The following is a 19,605-nucleotide window of genomic DNA, read 5'->3' on the forward strand; positions in this document are numbered from 1 at the left end:
CATCTCTAATTACATTACCGATGAAATAATAATTTCAAGCTTGAACTAGTTTCAAGAATTTCAACAATGGATTTAATTATTTCGTGCATTTCTACGTTAGAAGACGGCCGCATATTGTATCTCGAAAACAATAAGAGATTATACGTTGTGCTTCGTCGCTTAAAAGTTATTGAAGTTCTGAATAATCTCCAGATATCGTTTTTTCGTGGAATACTCATTCAAACCCTTAGTGAAACCCATGTATATACCACGCTAGACGTGGAGGTTATCAAACCGTGAAAAAGGCAGCCATTAAGGGTACATGCATTGTTGCCGATATTACGATGGAAGGAAAGAATAATTTGCATTTTAACTAATGCTTTTTTCCAGGTCCGTATTTCAGTTACTTATTTCTAGACACACGGAGTTTGACGATGAATGATGATGCCCATTTCACATAATTACATTGAGTTTTATCCTGCAGCAAATTCTCATACACACGCCGGGAGAGAAATATTTGTGCATGTTAAATTCTAATATACCAAAAGCACCTCAGCCGGCCAAGCGTTGCTGTTTCTAATTAATGGTTTTTCAGTACTCATTAATTATTATAACAACAATAATTTTGCACCATATTGTATGATAAAATGTTGCAGATGCACTATGCCGGTGTTCGTATTTTACATTACAAAACAGTGTTTACAGTCGCGACGGTTTACATAGACACGAACTATCATAATCCCTTTGCTGAAAATCAAGATTCGAGATAAGAATTCGCGTGAGAGCACCTTGTTTAGCGCCATAATCGCAGCTATTTAGACAACAATTATTATAGAGGCTTAGAAACATCTTCATTGTTTAAGCAGGATTAGCTTTGAGAGAAGCAGCCTTTTTCCGTGTTTCAAGCAATGAAACAGCATGTCTGACCTCTAAAGTGCGTGCCACAATTAACGACTGGACGGAAACCGCAAAACCAGCCGTCCAACCGCGAAGCTCGCCCATTTGCATTCTCGACATTGTAATAATTAAGTGGCTCCTGCCTTTGTTGTCCGAGCATTTTTTCGGCATTTAATCGAATAAGTAACAAAGTCACATATTAAATTATTGTTCGCAGAAACACGCGCTAATTAGGGATGAAGGTGCTTTATACTTCTGTAGAACGACGCACGTTCGGCATACCGCAAATCGTGTGTCTGAATTTATTAATATATTCCAAAAATGTCGCCGCTGCATCGGGCATTCCGGGCCGGGCCTTAATTATCGCGATTGTGTTCCAAAAGGTTTAATAACTCACATACTTGTACCACTTCAAATGAAGGAATTTGTTAATTTTGTTCGGGATCGATTCGGCTTTGTTAGCAAAATCCGGACTAGAAGGTTGGAAAAACGTATCGATTGGCAGTTTTCGGACTAAAATAGGTCTCAGCAACAATTCCTGCGGCTCCGAAGGCAGCCGCTGAGGCTCCTCGACGATTCACTCGACAGAGTCTTGCGGAACGTTTCGGCCACTCCCTCGTATAGCTCTACATACGGCATTAGGTCTCATTAAGTATTAGTCTAAGAATAGAAAAAATAAGCATAGTGACACGAATTGCATGTTGCGCGGGGCTTGCATGGTTTCCACGAATCGAATGGAAAAATGAAAAAGAAATGGAGCGATACGATCCGAAATTTAAACTTAAGTTCATTACACAGGCCATTTTGAGCGCTGTTTTGCACATAAGTTTAAAGGGAAAAAATGCAAAACGTGGCATACTGTTTCCTTATTATGTTTGAAGGCAAACGCGGCATATGGCGAACGCGAGTGCAGATTTCCGCCGTAACAATTCGATCCGTTCGATTGAGCAAAATATCGAGCAATAAAAACGAAAAAATTCGAAATCCAAGAAGGTCGAGGGGGCTTTGTGTAACCAGAAACGCAATGGCCGATGGTGCGTGAAAAATCTTCCTCTCCAAGAACCAGATATTATTTTTTTTCATATTATTTTAGCGACGCTCCAACGGGCGGAATCCTTTTAGGGCTTCGCTCTTTATTTGCCGATTTGATGGTTATTGTGGGCGACTGACGGTGGGACCGGTAAATAGTACATTTACGGGCTCCGCCACAAAAATACAGTCTCGAAACACGTTGGGGGTTAAAACTTTGAACAGTGGCGTTTCTAAAAAAGTTCTTCAGCTTGAACTATTTACGGATGTTTATGTCCAAAATATGCGAAGAAGGTCCTCTTTCAATTAGAAGTCGTTCTCTGCCATAAGGGCTATTGTATGCTCTTTCTTTTGACATGTACCGGTTCTTAAAAGGCATGACCTACCATGGACCTATACCATAACCAACATCACCAAGAGTGATGACATCGCTAGCGGCTAAATTCGTGCACTTTGTTCCAAATAATCGTACTCATCACGGGATGGCTTCATTATAGATATACAGGGTATTTGTAATGTCCCTTGAATGGTGGGTAAGTCTACTCAAAATAAGTCGATTTAACTAAATTTGCCTTAGTCCTAAACTTGATAATAGCCGAAGTACAAGGTCTTCTGCAGTAAATTGGCAATACATTTACTAAAAAGCAAAACTCCAATAATTATTTAAAAATTCATAGACAATAAATCTGCATGTATCATCAGCTTTCGTTGCTTTTTATCTCACAAACTGTTTCCTCCAGCCACTGCAATAGGGTATACCTTTTTCAAACAGGACAGGTGAGAAAAAAGATTTATCTAGTCCAAAATGACATGTCCTTCTGTAGCCTTCTAGAAGACGCACCAAAACTGTCGACAAATTTGAGTTTATTATCTCAAGAAATTCCCGAATAAAAAAATTTCGCAAGATCAGTTCGAAGTAGTGGAGGAGTATTCAAAAAAATATTATTTATTTTTCCACTTTTGACACTCTGTATCTCGGTTATTACCGACTCTTGAACAAAGACAAATTTAATGAAATCGACTTATTTCGGGCTGCCCTGTCCACCCTTTAAAGGATACCGGTGGCTCGCCGGACACCCTGTATATGTGAGCATAATCAATGGCGCAAAAAAATCTGCGGTCTCCAGGCAGATTGATCCTCCATTTTTCAATATTGCTTGATGTTGGTAATTTTATGCAGGATCGCTTGTTGGATTAAAAGACCCCAAAAACGGAAACTTTTTTGCCATTCAGCACATTTCACAACTTTCACTGTTTCGGAGATTGCGAGAGAAGGTACACTTATTTACGACAGCCTGTACAACAGTGATGTGAATCTTCCTCCCTATACTCGTCATTTTGCTTTTGAAATATATTAGAATGAAACTTCGCTTCGCTTTACTCACATCAGCCATTGAACGTAGTTTGCGATTCGAAACCACGGAATAAGTTGTCGGTTACCGTGCATTCAAAATTAAACAATTTTTTTTAATATAATAACCTTTGAAGTTATTAAATGAGCAGGCGGTTCGCTGCGTTTCCGTTGAAATAAATGCACGCTGCCACGTTGCCATTAAGTCAACAATTGAAAAACGAAACAACTACAGCGGCCATGAAGTAAATAAAAACAAAATCTCACGTTGAACCACTAAAGGATAATTAAATCGCCGAATTATGATATTCTCTGGGACAAAATGAGCAATGCTGCATTGTCACTTAATCGCCATGTGAAATTGGTATCAACAGGAACAAAAAAAAATATATCTGACAACGCCCATTTCCACTCACGACAAGTCAGATGAGGCACTGTCATACAGCGAGTCATGACAGCTTCATTCCGCATATGAGAAACACGTGATTTATTGCTGTGCAAACACACAGAATTGTCCTGCGATTTTCCAGCACCCTGATCAATTTAAACTGATGTAATTTTTGCGCTACTTCAGCCATTCAGCTAAACGAAAATGCATTTAATAACGGTCGGTCATTAAAAAAAAAACGCGCAGTAGGCGGTGAACCGTAAACGTAAGACGTTGATTAAGTCATTTGCGATTTACCATCAAACATCTAAGCAGCAGATGAATTGATCCCAGACGTACTGCTGATATTTCACAGTCTACTTGAGATTTCTTTCTAACGGTGATCTTTCGTTTGTTGTATGAAACGAAGCACTTTTGAATGGTCGACTACGCCCCTGTCCGAAAACCAAATATCTCGAAACTTTAATGGTAAAATAATACTTCGAGGCACTTAAACGACCGCTTTAATTTGTCACCTAAAATGCTTTTCTTATCTCGAAAAAAAGAAGAATCGGAATCGAATGAAATCCGAACGTCGGCTGTCACCTGTCAAAGACCGAGAGATAACTTGATCGGATTAAAAGACAGTCTTAAGAGGCCATTTGGGCAGGTCGGGTATTTATCATTATGAGGAATTATTATTTATCGTGAATGATAGTTATAAGTTGCATTATTTTAACGATCAATTTAATATCTCCGAGATTTTACAACTTCAAACAAATTTATCGCTCGACCATAAACGTTGAATCCGCGGAAAATATGGGGAGTATTATAATTAGTTTTTTAGGTTTATATGCGCTCGGTCTTTTTATTTGGATGCTTGCTTTTATAAGCCAAATCGCTGTTTCTGGAATAAAACAATAAATTTTAGGAATGTCTGCAGATGAAACGGCCACCGGTAAAGCCAATCGTAAATTTCCTGCATATACCTGCCTTTTTGGTCTACTCTAAAGGAAAATTCAAAACGGTCAATTAGCATAAAAATCAGATCGATATCTGTCGAATCAATTGTATCGGCGTGCAGCAAAAGTGATCCGAAACGCCGCTGGACGCAGGGACTCCCGACAGGGCAGACTTGCGACCTCTTGGCCCGTTCCCATTCTCATTAGGAGAAATAATTAGACGCTTTTAATTGTTTCCGAGCGGCGAAATATTGTGCCAATTTCGGTGTTTACGAGCGATCACTGCGATTAGTTCTGTTTGGTCTCGTAAAGTTTCCAGATGGAAAAACTGCTCATAATTATAAAAAAAAAACATTCGGAGTCGGCGCATACACAGGATAAAATCGGCGATTCGCGTGACCAAAGCGGTGATTTCAACGTGGAAGTTAATAAGTTAATTTACATCGCGATCCGGATCCGATATTTCGGCATTTGCATTTCTAGTGTACACACACGTCATCTTGCAGCTAGATCTAGCGATAAACTGATTAGGGCTGAGTGATTTTGCCCAGAAACAAACGCGGTCAAGTTACTAATAGTCTCGGATTCAAGATTGTCATATTCACCAGCGTGAATTTGATTCGCCCGCGAGACCGTGAACACCAATCGACGCTTTTCGTGAATTCATTCTTCGACAGTTTTCGGCCGACGAGGTAAAACACGCACAAACATCACCGGAACCCCCGATAAGATGCTCGATAATTCATTTAAGGCGGCATAAAAGCTTTGACAGTCGTAATGCGGCCCTATTAGGGAGGAATGTAGATGGAAACAGACATCAAGAGGGTTGAAGCTTTAGGCATCAGTCAGTTTCAGTTAATTATTCGGAAGTGATTCGCCTGCTCATTCGGCAGCGTCTGAGCTCTCCACCACTGGATAATGGTTTCGTCTCCCCCCCGAATCCATCGAAATAAGTTCCTTTGGCGACCGGTAACGGACTGTCACCGACACAATCGTGGAAAAACCGTTTCCATTAGCAATGGAAACACCTGAACGCGTGAAAGGGAATTAATTAATTCCTTTACAATTGCCTTTGAAAACCGTTTTGATTCAATATACACACAGAGTTCATCGATCAAAGCTCCTGATGGACATTAATTAAAACAGCGGTGCGTTATGCCTTGGAAAAATCCCGTTAAGGAGCGCTCGTCTAACTGCGCAGATAAGGAAAAATCTCAAAACAAATAATACTGCTTGAAATTAGTCAGACAATTTAACAATGCGGCTATAAATTATAAAAATTATCAGGCTGCTTGTCTTCGCAAGAAATAAATTAGGTTTCACCTCTTTTTTCCTTAATGCACGTACTGGAGTAATTAACAGATAAGATCTGTGGCGTCGCATCATAAAACAATTCGAGATCATTAGCCAAAACTATCACTTAATCGCAATTTGTTCCTGTCTTGTTCGCGTTTATGATTTAATGCTTCGCGCCGAGTAGAAAGTTAAACAAAAAAAAAAAAAAGATCAAGAAAACTCAATAGATGCGAGAGGGGAGCCGCGCCCTTCCCGGCCCACCCGCATCTTGGCCCAGCCTCACCATAAACACCTCTTCATTCGGTCCAAATGAGGGATATTTCCCGATCGCGCATTTGGAACCTGCCCATTACTCGAAACTCATTTTTAACCTCTTAAGATGAGCCCGAACCCATCAATTTGAAACGTTAAAATATTGTGATTGATCCATCCGATGAGACTCACAAACCGGAGCGGTGTTAAACGTTAACCTTATAAACAATAATTCGACCAATTCGTTATAATAATAGTTCGGAATTATAGAAAATTGCTATAATCTGAAGAGCCTGGGACGCAAAACAAATCGTAAATGGGGCCCAGTTTGGAATAATTACCAAGAGCAGAGAGAATGCGCCCGGAGCGTTATCAAAAGGTGCATGTCATTGAAGCGAAGGTATGTTTACACGAATCTTATTCAGGCATATTTCGATTGAAGCATTTCCAAAAGTGGGATATCGTGTTCCACTTGAAGGGCCTGGATGCATTATGTAAACGTCATCCATATTCATATTGGAACAGCCATACACTCAGCTTTATTAAATGCATTGATCGGCAGTACAATCAATCACGGCAGTCAAGTGTATATGAATCTTGAATTTGCGGAGTTCTGGGTCGACAAAACTGAGCAATCAGGTTGTTGGACTAATCAGGCAATGGGCGGTTTGCTGTACTTTTCTGGGAAATCATTTTTTTTTCACCTCAGACAACCAGACAGACAGAACGAAGAATAATAAGAGCCGTGTTGGAGCTTTTCAGCCTCATCAGTGACACCCCGTAATTAAAATACTGCATGGGAATTTTTGCGTTGCTGTGAATTTCTTCACGGATTTTACTGCTCTGAGATGAGAGGTTATTGGAGTATTAAGGGCAAATGTTTCGAATAATTAATGTCGAAATAGTATTTTGTCTCCAACAAGTGGGGCTGCGCTCTCCTCGTTCTGCGATGCTGGCGCGCTCCGTGTCCCCTTTTTCTCCTGGGATTACCTGCCTCCCACGAGACGGTGTGAAAGTTCGAGCACGATTAGTACTAACAGAGAATTTTTTTCGCTCTCTTTAAATTTGTAACTCCTCAAAATCGCTTTTTTCTATTTAAATTTGCGATGAGTGACACGCGCAAGAGCGGCCACAGTGGGAAGATTCGAATTAGGTACGTGATGAAATTTATTAATGACTGAACCAGGAGCGGTTCCAAAAGTGGACATTCGCACGCAGCGGTTTGAAAAAATTGACAAATCACCTACATTGCTAATGCAAAAATATCGCCAGATGCGTTCCAGAATGTTTCTGTATCAACCCTCGAGACTTCATAGACGATTTCAGCCTGCGTCCGGTACCCCAAATCGATATGGTCTTTTCTCGTTTTCTTTATGACGCCAACTAAGGACGAACCATACCAGTTTGAAGTGCCAAACGCATGCTACTCGCCAGCCAAAATAACCTGATATAAAGTCAATTAGACCTAACGCTCTAATAGACAGATATTCGTCTCGTGTTAAAGCCAATGTGAGATCCTGGAGTCTTGAGAATGTAGTTAGGCAGCACTAACAATAAGCTACGGGCGAAAGTAAGTAATAAGTTGATGATGGTCGATACCGCGGTACCAGAAAAATCGCCTGAGGAACCTATGATGAATAGGTTCTTTTTCATCTGCCGTCGAGCAACTGAACTGCAAACTAAAAGTTCGCTTGTGACACCTAGTGAACCAACGAAAGATAGCACCGTCTGGTTCCAGTATAATATTTAAAGATGCAGTGTCGTGACATGCCGTAACTTGTTAGACTGTTGCATTTTGCCATCCCCCTTTTAGACGAGCGAATTCACTTTTAGTGTAGCATATGTCACCGTTTTTCGTGCCATTTTTCGCAAATTGCTCGATAAACAATGGCACATAGGGAATATTCCTTCCTCTTTCAGTTCATTAAAGATAACCTTAAGTAGGTTTTAAAACGGTTTTGCCAATATCTGCTCGTTTTATTGTTTCGGTCATAAAACACGCGATATAAATATAATTAAATTATTCCCCGAGATTTTATTGGTTTATATTAGATTCGTAATATCAAATTAACGATGTGTCATCGCCTCAGAGTCGACGAGGCCAAAACAGACTCGTTATTAGCATTGGCCGATGATTAGGGTTTTATTGCCCGAATGCCCTATACGTTCGTTTGATCTCTACTTTAATGGCTCTGTTTATATTTCTGTTAATGAAACTACGTCCAGATAGTAAAAGCTGACTTTAATAGAGTTCTGTGTCATTTAGGAGTTGCGGCCTGCCGTGTTTTCGGGCAATTACAAACTCCATACAAAAATGGGCAAATAAATTGTATTTACTTGCTATCGGAGCTTCAGATCGTGGAACACGAGCCAATGGAGCTCGACCGGAAGCGGTCACTGGTTACGTGTTATTTTTGATAACTTTGGAAAATTGTGAGTTATTACCCGGTTTTGCATTCGGTTTCGTTCAGGATTAAATGTGAAGCGTATACGAGGGAGATTGGTCAATTTGGTAGGGTAACGGCGATGTTGCATACTGACGAGAAGTTTCCCGTTAACGTTAATCTTCCGCAATCGATCGGAAGTGAAGTTGCTCAGAGGTGAAGCTCGCGCAGGTCGAAAATTCCGCACAGCGCATATCTGCTGCGCCCCACGTTAAATTTGATCAACGGTGTTTTTCATTCGATGTTCGGGTACCGACACGTGTGTAGTTACTCTAGTTTGTAGATTTGGATTTATGGCCTTCCTGTCATAGTTGCTGGTTTTGTAGGTGTCGTGAGGTCGCAACGAGCCCAAAAATTGTGGAAACCTCCATTATTTCGTTATTAAATGTATAAAATTGCCAAATCGATTTTGGGAAAAGTCTGAACACACACGCAATTAGAACTATAGGCATAACAGCATGTTACTGAAATAATAGTTTTAGTAAGAAATGGTTTTAATTTGAAATTTCGAGAAAAAACTAATTAGATACAAAATCGATATCGACATAATAAATTATGTTCTGTTCGAAGGTGTGTCGGCTCCATTAAAATAACAATATACATGAAAGTTCCGTTTGCTGTAAGAGAAACCAATCGCAGAAATAATGGAATTCCGTTTTTTGTGCCTCATTTGTTGATGGTCAATCAAATTTCAGTTATTACGTACCGTGAAATTATTAAAAATAGTTTCGGAATGAAAGAATTTTTTCCTGTTTCAGCGGACATGGCGCGACTGGAAAAATCCCCCCTGCTGGCCAACGGCTACAATCATCCTCCCCATCTGAGCCATATGCAGTTTATGCAACTACCACATCCAGCGGCGGCGCACTCAGCCCTCCTATCACCTGCCATGCCCCATAACCTGAGTCGACACGATGGTTCCATCATCAAGAACCAGGGAATGCCCACCATGGAGGCGATCGCCAGGTAATGACTCATTCGCATCTTTTAGTTGAAACAATGCTGATGATTAAGTTCGAAGAGATGCCTCTAATTAAAACCGAAATCGCGTCGGTGGAGCACCGCTAACGTCGTAATCGTATTGTTAGAATAGCACCGAGTGGTTCGAAGAAGAAAACAGACAAAGCGAGTCTACCTGGAGAATTAATGACGGCGCTTCGTCGTGACGTGTACACGCATTCGTTTCAACAGATTTGCATTTTAATTACCAGGCCAGTGCTGAAATGATAATGACGACTACAACCGATTCCGAGTGTAAACAAGAACTAGTGCCAACGAGCCCCTTTTCTCTTACTTCTTCGTGCCCCTTCGGTTTCCAGCCCCAAGGGCTCTTTACGCCGGAACAGGTCAGTTGTTGATGGATGGAATATCGAAACAAGAATAGGTGGCAAATGTAAAAACAGCTGATGCAAAAACGGATCCTGTACATTCTGTATGTGGAACATCAGAGATCGGACGTCGAGAGGGAATGGTGAACGCGAAAGTCCTGTGGTTCCTCTTTCACTACCCCAAATATTTATCTAGTGCGACACTGACCGCTCACTGCTTGATATTTGCATTTCTGTTTAAATTTACGTTAAACGTGCGAGAAGGAAAAGTAATTTTTTTTTAACACCCCGTGTCTTGCTAAAGAAGTGGAAATGATCAAATATTGTGTTACAGTTGTAATGGTTTTTTGTCCATTATATTATGTTACAAGTGGATCCTCTCATTATCCGAAAAACAAAACGAAAAGTGCAGGTCGAGTTGGAACACCTTGAGAAGATCACCGCACTGTCATAATATTCTCGTTTAACTAACTGGTGTGGGTGTGGCAAAACGATGACGTATTGGTGTTCTCTTTAAAGCTTTCGCACTTTATGTTCCGGAGTCTGGGTTCGGGGGATGCCCAATTCGTTCTCAACACATTGCCACGGTTGCTAGACTGCGTCGATAGATGGCCCACGATACGCCACTTTTTTAAGGTCTTAAGTTGTCACTTAAGCATTTATTAAAATCCATGTTTCTACTCCTATACCCATAAGTCAACAGTGTCCAGCTGAGTTACGCTGATAGATTAGCATATAACCATGGCAACCGCCCCACGATACGTGTTTTATACGTTTTGCTTACATTATTGTACATGCATGTTTTACACATGTTTTATGCTTAGAATTCTTCAAAAATGTCAAAAAAAAAACTATTTTCTCATAGACTGAAGAACGGGTTTTCAGTAATTCTGATTAATAGACCTGGGAGTCGATTCTTGAAATCCACTAAAGCAACTCTGTCTTTGAATGACGTCAAAATGACGCATGTTCTGGAATGTTTAACATTTGATAGTATGAACTTTATGCAATTTTTGACGTTAATTCAATGCGCAGTTCTCCAAACGAATTTTGGACCAGTCCGAAAATGTGCCCCTCAAGTACAAACATGTCGTTCAATGTGACATCATCATCATGTTCATTATGCACTATGAGAAATTAAAGACGCGGTCACACTAAACCCGGGTCATTAGTCCTGGTGGCGGCAAACTAATGACGCTAAGCTTCGGTTGCGAAGTTATAAATGGCGGCGTTTATCCGAAAACGGCGGCGCATCGTCCACCTAATCCAGCTCCCGCCCCCTTTACGTGTCACACTCAACGAGCTCCCGGATTTAAGTTCAAAGATCTGCCTCCCGGAGTCGAAAGTAGTTTCGAGTTTATGCAATATTTAATGCGACAAACATTCCGGGATTAGGAGGAAAATTAGTTTCGCGTGCGAAAGACGGATTCCGGGGCTCCAAAGGAGAGGTTTAAGTAAATAATGATGGAATGGAGGAGAAGGGCTTGTTTGCAAATTTTATATCGTATGGGGCAGTGAGCTGCTTCCCGCCAAAAGCGAAGGAAATAAATTAAGGGTTTTTTAAATTTGTTTCAGATCTGGCATTTGGGAGAACTGCAGGGCAGCCTACGAAGACATCGTCAAACATCTGGAAAGGTAAGTTTTTCTCGGTAGGGTTGAAGCCGTTTGTCTGGTCCCCCGGGGGCTCGTTTCTTCAGGCAGATAATGAAAACAAAAACCGACGCAGATTTATTTACAATTAAATTTAAAGTAAATAAACGGTCGAGGCGTAAACGAAATCCGGAACTGTCCGAGCGATTAACGGGAAACGGAATTAACAAAACGCCGGCCCGGGACTCAAATTCGAATTAAGGCCCCCGAAAATTAATGAATTTCAGTCGAGACACGGACCCGGCCAATTAGCTAGACAAGGCGAATATTTCTTTGCCTCCTGCTCGCTGCAGATGCTGATGGAGCTGCTGGCACTGCTCCTGCCGGATGGATATTAATAGTTTGAGATTCGATGATAACTGTGACGTATTAATAAATTACCTTTCGATTATAAAATTCAATTACACCTCCGGAAGATAATTCCTCCCTAATCCCGGCGAAGCAATAAACCACGGCAGAAGAGGTTAAAGCGGCCCAGTTCCACGTCATCACCACGAGATATATAATCCAATCCGGCTGCCACAATAGGGACAATGAGAAATCATATAATTCTCGTGACAGATTTATGTAATGCCCTTGTAAGATTTTCTATTAACGGAACACCCCCAAGTGTGGCCCTGTAAATAAAACCAACCACTATAACTGCGGGCTTTATGAAGTTCTAGCACGCAGTTTGGTTATCCCTGGAGGTTAAATTAATAACTAATATCGTTTTCGTATAGAGTTACGCGTTATTTGAAGTCAACTAGAAGATTATTCTGTCGTTGAAGAATCTAAGGAGGAATTTTATCATGTTGAGAATAGCATTACGCGTTGCTGTCAAATAGAGGCTCGTGCGGCCTTGTTGGACGAACGTCGACCCGAACTCATCCGAGTTCGATGGGATGGCGAGTGCGTGGATTGAAGCGAGATGCTCTCAGGCACTCGACGTTCTGTCGCACTCTGTCAGGTTTCGGTCTATGAAAACAGAGCCGCGCAGGTCCGTATTAAGACTATTTTTGAAAAAAGTATACTTGACAAGCAATTGAGTCTTACGTGTAAAATTTGCCTTTCGTACTTTTCGTGCTTGTAATCCGTCCCAATGTCATTCCATTTTGTGAAAGGATAATTTCATAATCCAAATCGATGAAAAATCCAATAAACTGGTTCACCCCGCGTACATACATTTCACTGCGTGACAACACGTCAAGTTGTTTCGGGAAATATTGGCGGAGAAAACTATGGAAAACCAATTTTGAAAGTGACAAAATGTGCCTTGACAAATTGGTTTCGAGTCGTTGATTGGCTACGCGTGAAAATTAACAAGACGTAAAGGAAAAAAACTAAAAGTGTCGACGCTCGTAGATTAATTAGAGACAAATGAGACGAAAACAGAGCCGAACGGTCCATGAAATGAGTCTCTTTCATCATCAGGGCCTGACAGGCAACACGATGCTCTCTTGTTAAGGCTAATAAGCATAATACGGTTTTTTCTTGCTACGCCCGATACCTTTGAAGATAGAAAGATAATAATTATCGACGAATCTCAAAATAAAGAAACGTAATATATCTGTCACGATGATTTATTTCCTCAATTACGTGGGATATATACGCGTTATTAATTGATTTTTAATTTTGACAAAAGCTGAGCCATGTTTCTTGTCCGGCGATGCTTATTATACCTCTACGGCTGCGCCTCGAATTATCATAACTTTATAGACGGGAAGATTTAAAATACGCCGAGTGAGAAAGAGAAAAAATGGTGTCTGATTACCTTGAAATAATTTATTTAATATGTAACCGATTTATCATGCGTCTGTGGCATTAAAATACCCGTGTATTTTAATTAAAACCTCGCTTGTTGGACTTGTACTTGCGGTTCATCTTTAATTAAACAAATAAACCAATTCGAGCTCTCTGTTGACCTGCCCACGCCCTCACTCCGAATGCGAAAAAACTTAGCAGCACAGGAAAAAGACTATCGAAGGGGAGGAAAGGGTCTTTTTCTGCGAACATAAACCCCAATTTGGGGGTATTTCCGTTGTCAAAAACTAATCGCGCACCTTTAAAATAAAAAGCCGGAGCGTGAAATCAGATTTCGCATCACGTTTCCATTATTAACTTTCGCGGATGTTATTTTTTATTCAAATCGCGGACCCTAGTGGCCTCCCCACACCTTCCCCAGAGCAAATTTCCACCAGTGCGGTACCACAACGCGAAACTTTAAAGAACTATTTAACACCAAGATCACGTCTCATTAGCAATCCGATGCTTTGGCGACGTAGGGACAGGTTAGTTCAGGTTAGTTCAGGTTAGGAATTTGTCTCGTTTGTTTTGAAAGATTGCTTATTTCACTTCACAAACGGAGCGCCGCTGGGCTTGATCATTTGTCATCCGGCATGTCATTTCTGGGTTTTTAATGTCGCCGGGACTTCTTAAATTCGAGCCGCGACAACTCTTGATGACTTGTAAAGCAGTCCTCGGAGAGGCGGACGAAATTTGTCTTTTTTCTCATTTTATTATTTAAATGCGGATTTAAAAGGCAATTTCGGAGACAAAGGGGACGAAGCGCCGCGTGCTACTTTCCACCCCTTAATTTGGATATATTGGGTTGTTGAGATCGCATCGATTACGCTGATATGACTGGATGCGTAGATGAAAAAGGAATTGCTGACATTTCTAATTCTCAGTGTTTGTTCTGTTATTTGGATGATAATTGACCCCATCAAATCCTACTGCGAGATATTTGAAAATCACTCAAATGTTGAGCGTATACTCGTTTAAATCGAACTTCTTATTAGAAAATTAACGAAAACATACGATGAAATGGTGTCCGATTGGATAATCGCAAAATTGCTACATTTCCCGTGCCGCCCTTATTAAGTAATTTACGTGTCAACTATTGACATAAATCGCTCATTATGTGCCCTCAATAGCCGTGTAACTTAGAATATGGCAATGCCAAAACTGTTATAACTCGGACATCATTTTGCCTGCGTTTCATGAACTTCTGTATTAAATGCACGTCGGTATAAAATCCGCCGGATATTTTAGAAGTGTCTCAAAAAGTGTCATAACTCACAAAAAGTTTCTGATGTCCAAGTATTTAAAGGAAAATGAGATGAGGTGATCGAAAATTGAAGTTGCTCCTGATGCGACATACCTGTTTTCCATGATACGTCACTCATTCCAGGAATATCCAAATATGCCGGTAATATTGACAAATTCGAGTGCGGATTCATATATCAAAGCTGGGCCCGAATCTGGGGGTTTAAACTTGATCCTGGCTTAGTGACGATCATGATTTGTAATGGCGGATGAGTCGCGACATTCTGTTACGTGCCGTCGCATTTTTACCATTGCTAATCGAGGGGGCTCGATGAACTCGTCCCGGAAGGGTTGTCGGAGCTCCGAATTATATCCGAGCGATTTCCTGATTTATTTCCTTTTGGTGAGAATTAATTGCGGCCTCATAAAGTGCTCTCGTTACACACTCAGTCGATAAATCCTGTACCCAGACGCACGGTACATGCGTGAATTATTTCTGGGATTTCTTCTTCTTCAGTCGCGTGATGAGTTCAGGATCACGCTACTTCTTCGGCTCAAAAAGTGATTCATATCGCGGTCTTTTTATTTCAGATGACGGACATATTAAAGGGCCGTGGCGCAGCAGTAGCCACCGATGTTACGATCCATTTTATTTATATCGGGACGTTCCGCTTAAAAGTCTGACGCACGCGAATTGTCAATAACAATAATTAACTAATTGGCGCATTTGCATGTTACCATAAATCTGCCGGAGAAGCCGGTTATGGGGGTTTCGTTCTTGTTTCTGTCTAATATACATGTTCAAGTGGGATTGCACAAAAAACGAGTGGGCGAAACAAGTCTTTTTCATCTACCGGTCTAAAAATCAATATCGGGTAAGTGCACGAAAAAATGACAATAGCACTAGATATAACGTTGCCGCCTTGTTCACAAGTTTCACACCTTGTCAAATAAGACGGCTGACGCGCGTCCAGTTGTCGGACTTTGTCAACGTCAAGACCAATTAAACTGGTCGCCATTTTGTTGTACGCACTTAGCACTTTTCTGGCCGTTGAATGTACGTGAATATACAAAAAATGAGTAATTCGGATGTAGTGTAAAGCGACAAATTCGCTTATCCTCCACTGGTCCGAAAATCGATCGAGGAACAGCGAGAGATATCGAGTTTCGTATACGCGGATTAACGAAGCATACCAAAGCCGTTCCGACTCCCAAAGAAATTCGTCTAATTTGACTGAAAACCGAATCAAACCCTTGTCCCAAGGACCGGGTAATCCGAAACCAGTCGTGGAAAAACGGCTGATTAGTCCAACAGGGGGTTCGATTTTAAAAACGTCGAGGACGATATTAAATGTGTCTTCATTGGCTTTTATATCATTTCGGTTTTCTCTGTTCCCATCACAGTCGCGAAATCCGGCCAGTCATCGCCCTCTCATCAGCAAATCTGGGAGAACAATCCAAGAATGCAATATGAAGATTAATTAACCGAGGACGGCGGCTCTTATCGCCCGCAAAACGCAAAACAGAAACGGTATACGGAGTCCTATTCAAACAAAACAGGAGTCATCCTGCGTTTAAAAAGGGAGCTGTGGAGGATGATACCAAGCTTCTCCCTCACGTGATGCAACAACACCAAGAAGTTATTTATACAAAAATGCACGATTAAGTCTTCTTTTGAAGCAACCCTGGATGCCGATTTCGACGGCTTTATTATTTCAACCGAACTCGCTGTGGCTGACAGTGGATACGGTGACATCCAGGGTTCAGGCCTGTCATTCCAGAATGATTAATCGCCTCATTTTAATAATAACGCGGATGTAATACTGCTACTGTGTATCACCTTTATTAAGGGAAGATGTCTTTTTACCCTCCGCTCCCCCCAGAAGGCCCGTCCGTCTATACCACCCGCCCTCCGCGAGACGTAACACCGCTTTGTTTTGACTAATTATCCAGAGTGTTTTGTTCCTTTATTAAATGCCAAATTAACAGTAGTTTGAAAGAACAGCAAACAATCTAAAACCCTCCTAACGACTCTAATTCAATGAAACTTTAGTAAACTTACAGATGTCAAAGTCTCCTTTAGAAAGGTTATGAAAACATGTGAGAAAATTATGGTCGGATTAGTCTCAACGCGAGCGCACTTTCAATTTTGGTCTTGCGCGATGATGCGTCACTCTCTCTCTCTCTCTCTCTCTCTCTCTCTCTCTCTCTCTCTCTCTTAATAGGTAGTTTTTGCCTGTCAAAACGATGAATTTTAATAAATACACTGAAGCTCTTGTGTAGTCGCGAAATTTTAAATGTGGCACTGGGGCACTGGACGCCATTTTATCTACGTTTTTCTCAGTTTTCTAACGAATTAGAACTTCGGTTTAATCCGAAGTCGAATTGTTTTTGGACAAACCGAAATGTTCCTGACGGAAGGTGCATGACCGGTGGCGCGTAGCTAATTCGCGCCATTTAATAAATTCCAAAGACGATCTTCTGCTTCTCATTAAAACCTTAATCTGACACGTACGAGGGACAATATCAGAACCCGCAGATCTAAACTGCCGGGCCATTAAAATGACAGATCAACAGTAGTAATCTCCATAATAATTTCTCCGTTCGATCTGTGTGTTGGACAAAAAAAACCCCGATAATGCGACACTGAAAAGACTCAAAAAGGTATAAATTCCACCATCGCCTGCGAATGATGGACGACATTTCAAGTCGGAATTTACATATTCCAACAAAAATCCGGCCCTTGAAAAGCAGAAGTCAGCACGTTTTTAAGTGGATTTAGTTTGCTTTTCAAATCGAATCGGCGGGGTTCGATTCCGAGGGTGAAAGGAGTTTTATTTGTCAGATTTATAACCTTCGGCCTTTTTGCTGCTCAGAAACTTCGAGAGGGGAGAGACATGATTCGCTAATTACTGTACCTCTGCAAGTCCGGAAATGAGCTTCTTATGTATCCCGGAGGAGACTTCACTGTTGCTTTCCCGACTTCAGCCCGGGTATTTGTTAACAAGGCACAACATTTCGTAAAATACAATTATAATATTAGATTAGAGGAGAGAGGCTAAGACGTTCCGGGGTCCTTGCATTATTCCCGTTCCAGTGGAGAAAGCTTGCCTTTAAGTGGATTAATTAGCCGGAGGCTGAATTAAAGTCTCGGTGCCATTTAAACTTTGTTTGAAAACGGAGATTATTATTTGCGGAGAGACGGCGCCCTCACCGGTCAGTCCATCCATTCGTAATGTTAAGTCAACATGGGGCGTTGAGTCCATTTCCTTGCGGAAAACCACCTTTTTGCGGCCTTCGTGTTTACCCAACATATCCCGCATTACCGTGGAAACATCATTATTCCATATTTGCCCAAGGATGGGCGCCGCTCCAATATTCATGCCGGCATAATTTATGCATATCCTTGCGTCAGCCCCGTTCGAATGTACGGTGGAGAATGGAATTAGCGCCCCAACGTAATGACCGAACAAGGTACGAGGACATAAAGCCAAACCTTGTATTGTGTGACTCCGAAAACTATTAAAGGACTAATCAGAATAGAGTTAAAGCGCTCCGAAGACGATAAGAATCTATTTGAAACGGCTCTAAGAGGTCCTAACGCAATCTCGGAGATCCAATTATTTCGCTCCTTGCAGTTTGACTCTAAATTAAACGCCATTTCTAAGCTAATTCCGTTTATGTGGATGCTTCTCGAATTGGATCTTCCAGACCCTTTTAACCTCTCATTCAGACTTTCTAAGACTTCGGTTACAAGAGGTGTCCTTGAATTGAATAAATCACCGCGATTATTTTCTTTTGGGTGATATGCCGTAAAAATACCCATGAATGTCCTGGCCAAGGAGGTGGCGAAAGGCAGGTGGTTTGTTTGAGCCGCATACAGAGGGTGCCACAAGTGACGGGGTTCCTAATTTCTCACCGCTTAAAGTTGACGAAGCATTTATATGGCGTTAGAGGCGGTATTCTTAGGGATACTTAAATATTCGGTCTCGTAATAATTTTCGCGAAAAATCTATTCTGTGATTTCCCCAGCTGAGAATCAAGCCCGAAAATCATCCCCTGTCGCAAGTACCTCCGCAGGTTGCATTTTGGAAGCACTCAGTCCTGCCCTGGCCGCTTTCATCGCATTTTTGATTAGTCATAGACACAATTTAAAACGCGAACCGGCGCTGATAGGAATCTGAATATGAAACGGTAGCCGCTATAGTCGGCGCTATTCGATTGAATTCCGATTGTAATAACTCAACGAGAGAATGGCCGATGGGCGTTCCCCCTTATTTTATCAAGATAATTACCTATTCTAAACGTATGTTTTTTCTTCACATTTCGGCACCTATCAGCTTCGGGACAAAAGAGGCCATTCGAATCGAACGTGCAGTACTATTAAGTTTCCTAACTCACTTTAATAGCAAAAAAGCGGTATGTGGTGCCCGCACGATGGGAAACAAGTAAAAACCGTGATGATGCTTAAGGAGGTCATACATGTAAATTTCTTTTTTTTGATTAATACCTGATAATTCGTGGTATTTCCTGGAGGAAGCAAAGTGAAACATCACAGAGGGCAAAAAATGATTAATTATTGCTGCCATACGTAATGCGCATACAGTAGCATTGGGCAGGTGTTAAACCGCTGTTATTCCGTGGCTGCCGGCCAAATTAAATTTGCAAATGACAGCAATTTTCCCTTTGATATTCGACCTTTTTATCACGCATTAGTAGCCGAAATTCCCAAGGTTTGTACGAATGGAAACTAATACCTTTTGTAAACCAAGATATGCCTTGTTTTAATTAAGGCAACAAGCGCACGCAATGCCGAAAGTCTCTTAGCTAAAACCCCAATGGGAGGTTGAGTATCAATTTTCTCCAGTGGTGTGCCGAACTAGGTCCCGATGCGAGACTCGGACGAATTTGTAATTTTGCCGATTGAAGACGGTTTCAGAATCCTCCCTACGCGGAAGTAAAAAAACCCACCATGGGCGTAAGAACTGAGTGCGGAAATGAGGTCTATTTCCTCTGGCTGCCT

General features: G+C 41.3%; 1 protein-coding gene across 2 annotated transcripts in view; it reads left to right on the top strand.

Moving 5' to 3' along the window:
• dac (dachshund) overlaps positions 1–19,605 on the top strand; it is a 95,307-nt gene that overhangs the window by 28,631 nt on the left and 47,071 nt on the right. For both annotated transcript variants that reach the window (XM_066298038.1, XM_066298039.1), the window contains exons 3-4: positions 9,336–9,543; positions 11,481–11,540. In XM_066298038.1, the coding sequence (XP_066154135.1) occupies positions 9,336–9,543; positions 11,481–11,540 (268 nt within the window). The remainder of the gene's footprint in view (positions 1–9,335; positions 9,544–11,480; positions 11,541–19,605) is intronic.

Source organism: Euwallacea fornicatus, chromosome 30 (assembly GCF_040115645.1).
Source record: "Euwallacea fornicatus isolate EFF26 chromosome 30, ASM4011564v1, whole genome shotgun sequence".
Classification (NCBI taxonomy): Eukaryota; Metazoa; Arthropoda; class Insecta; order Coleoptera; family Curculionidae; genus Euwallacea; species Euwallacea fornicatus.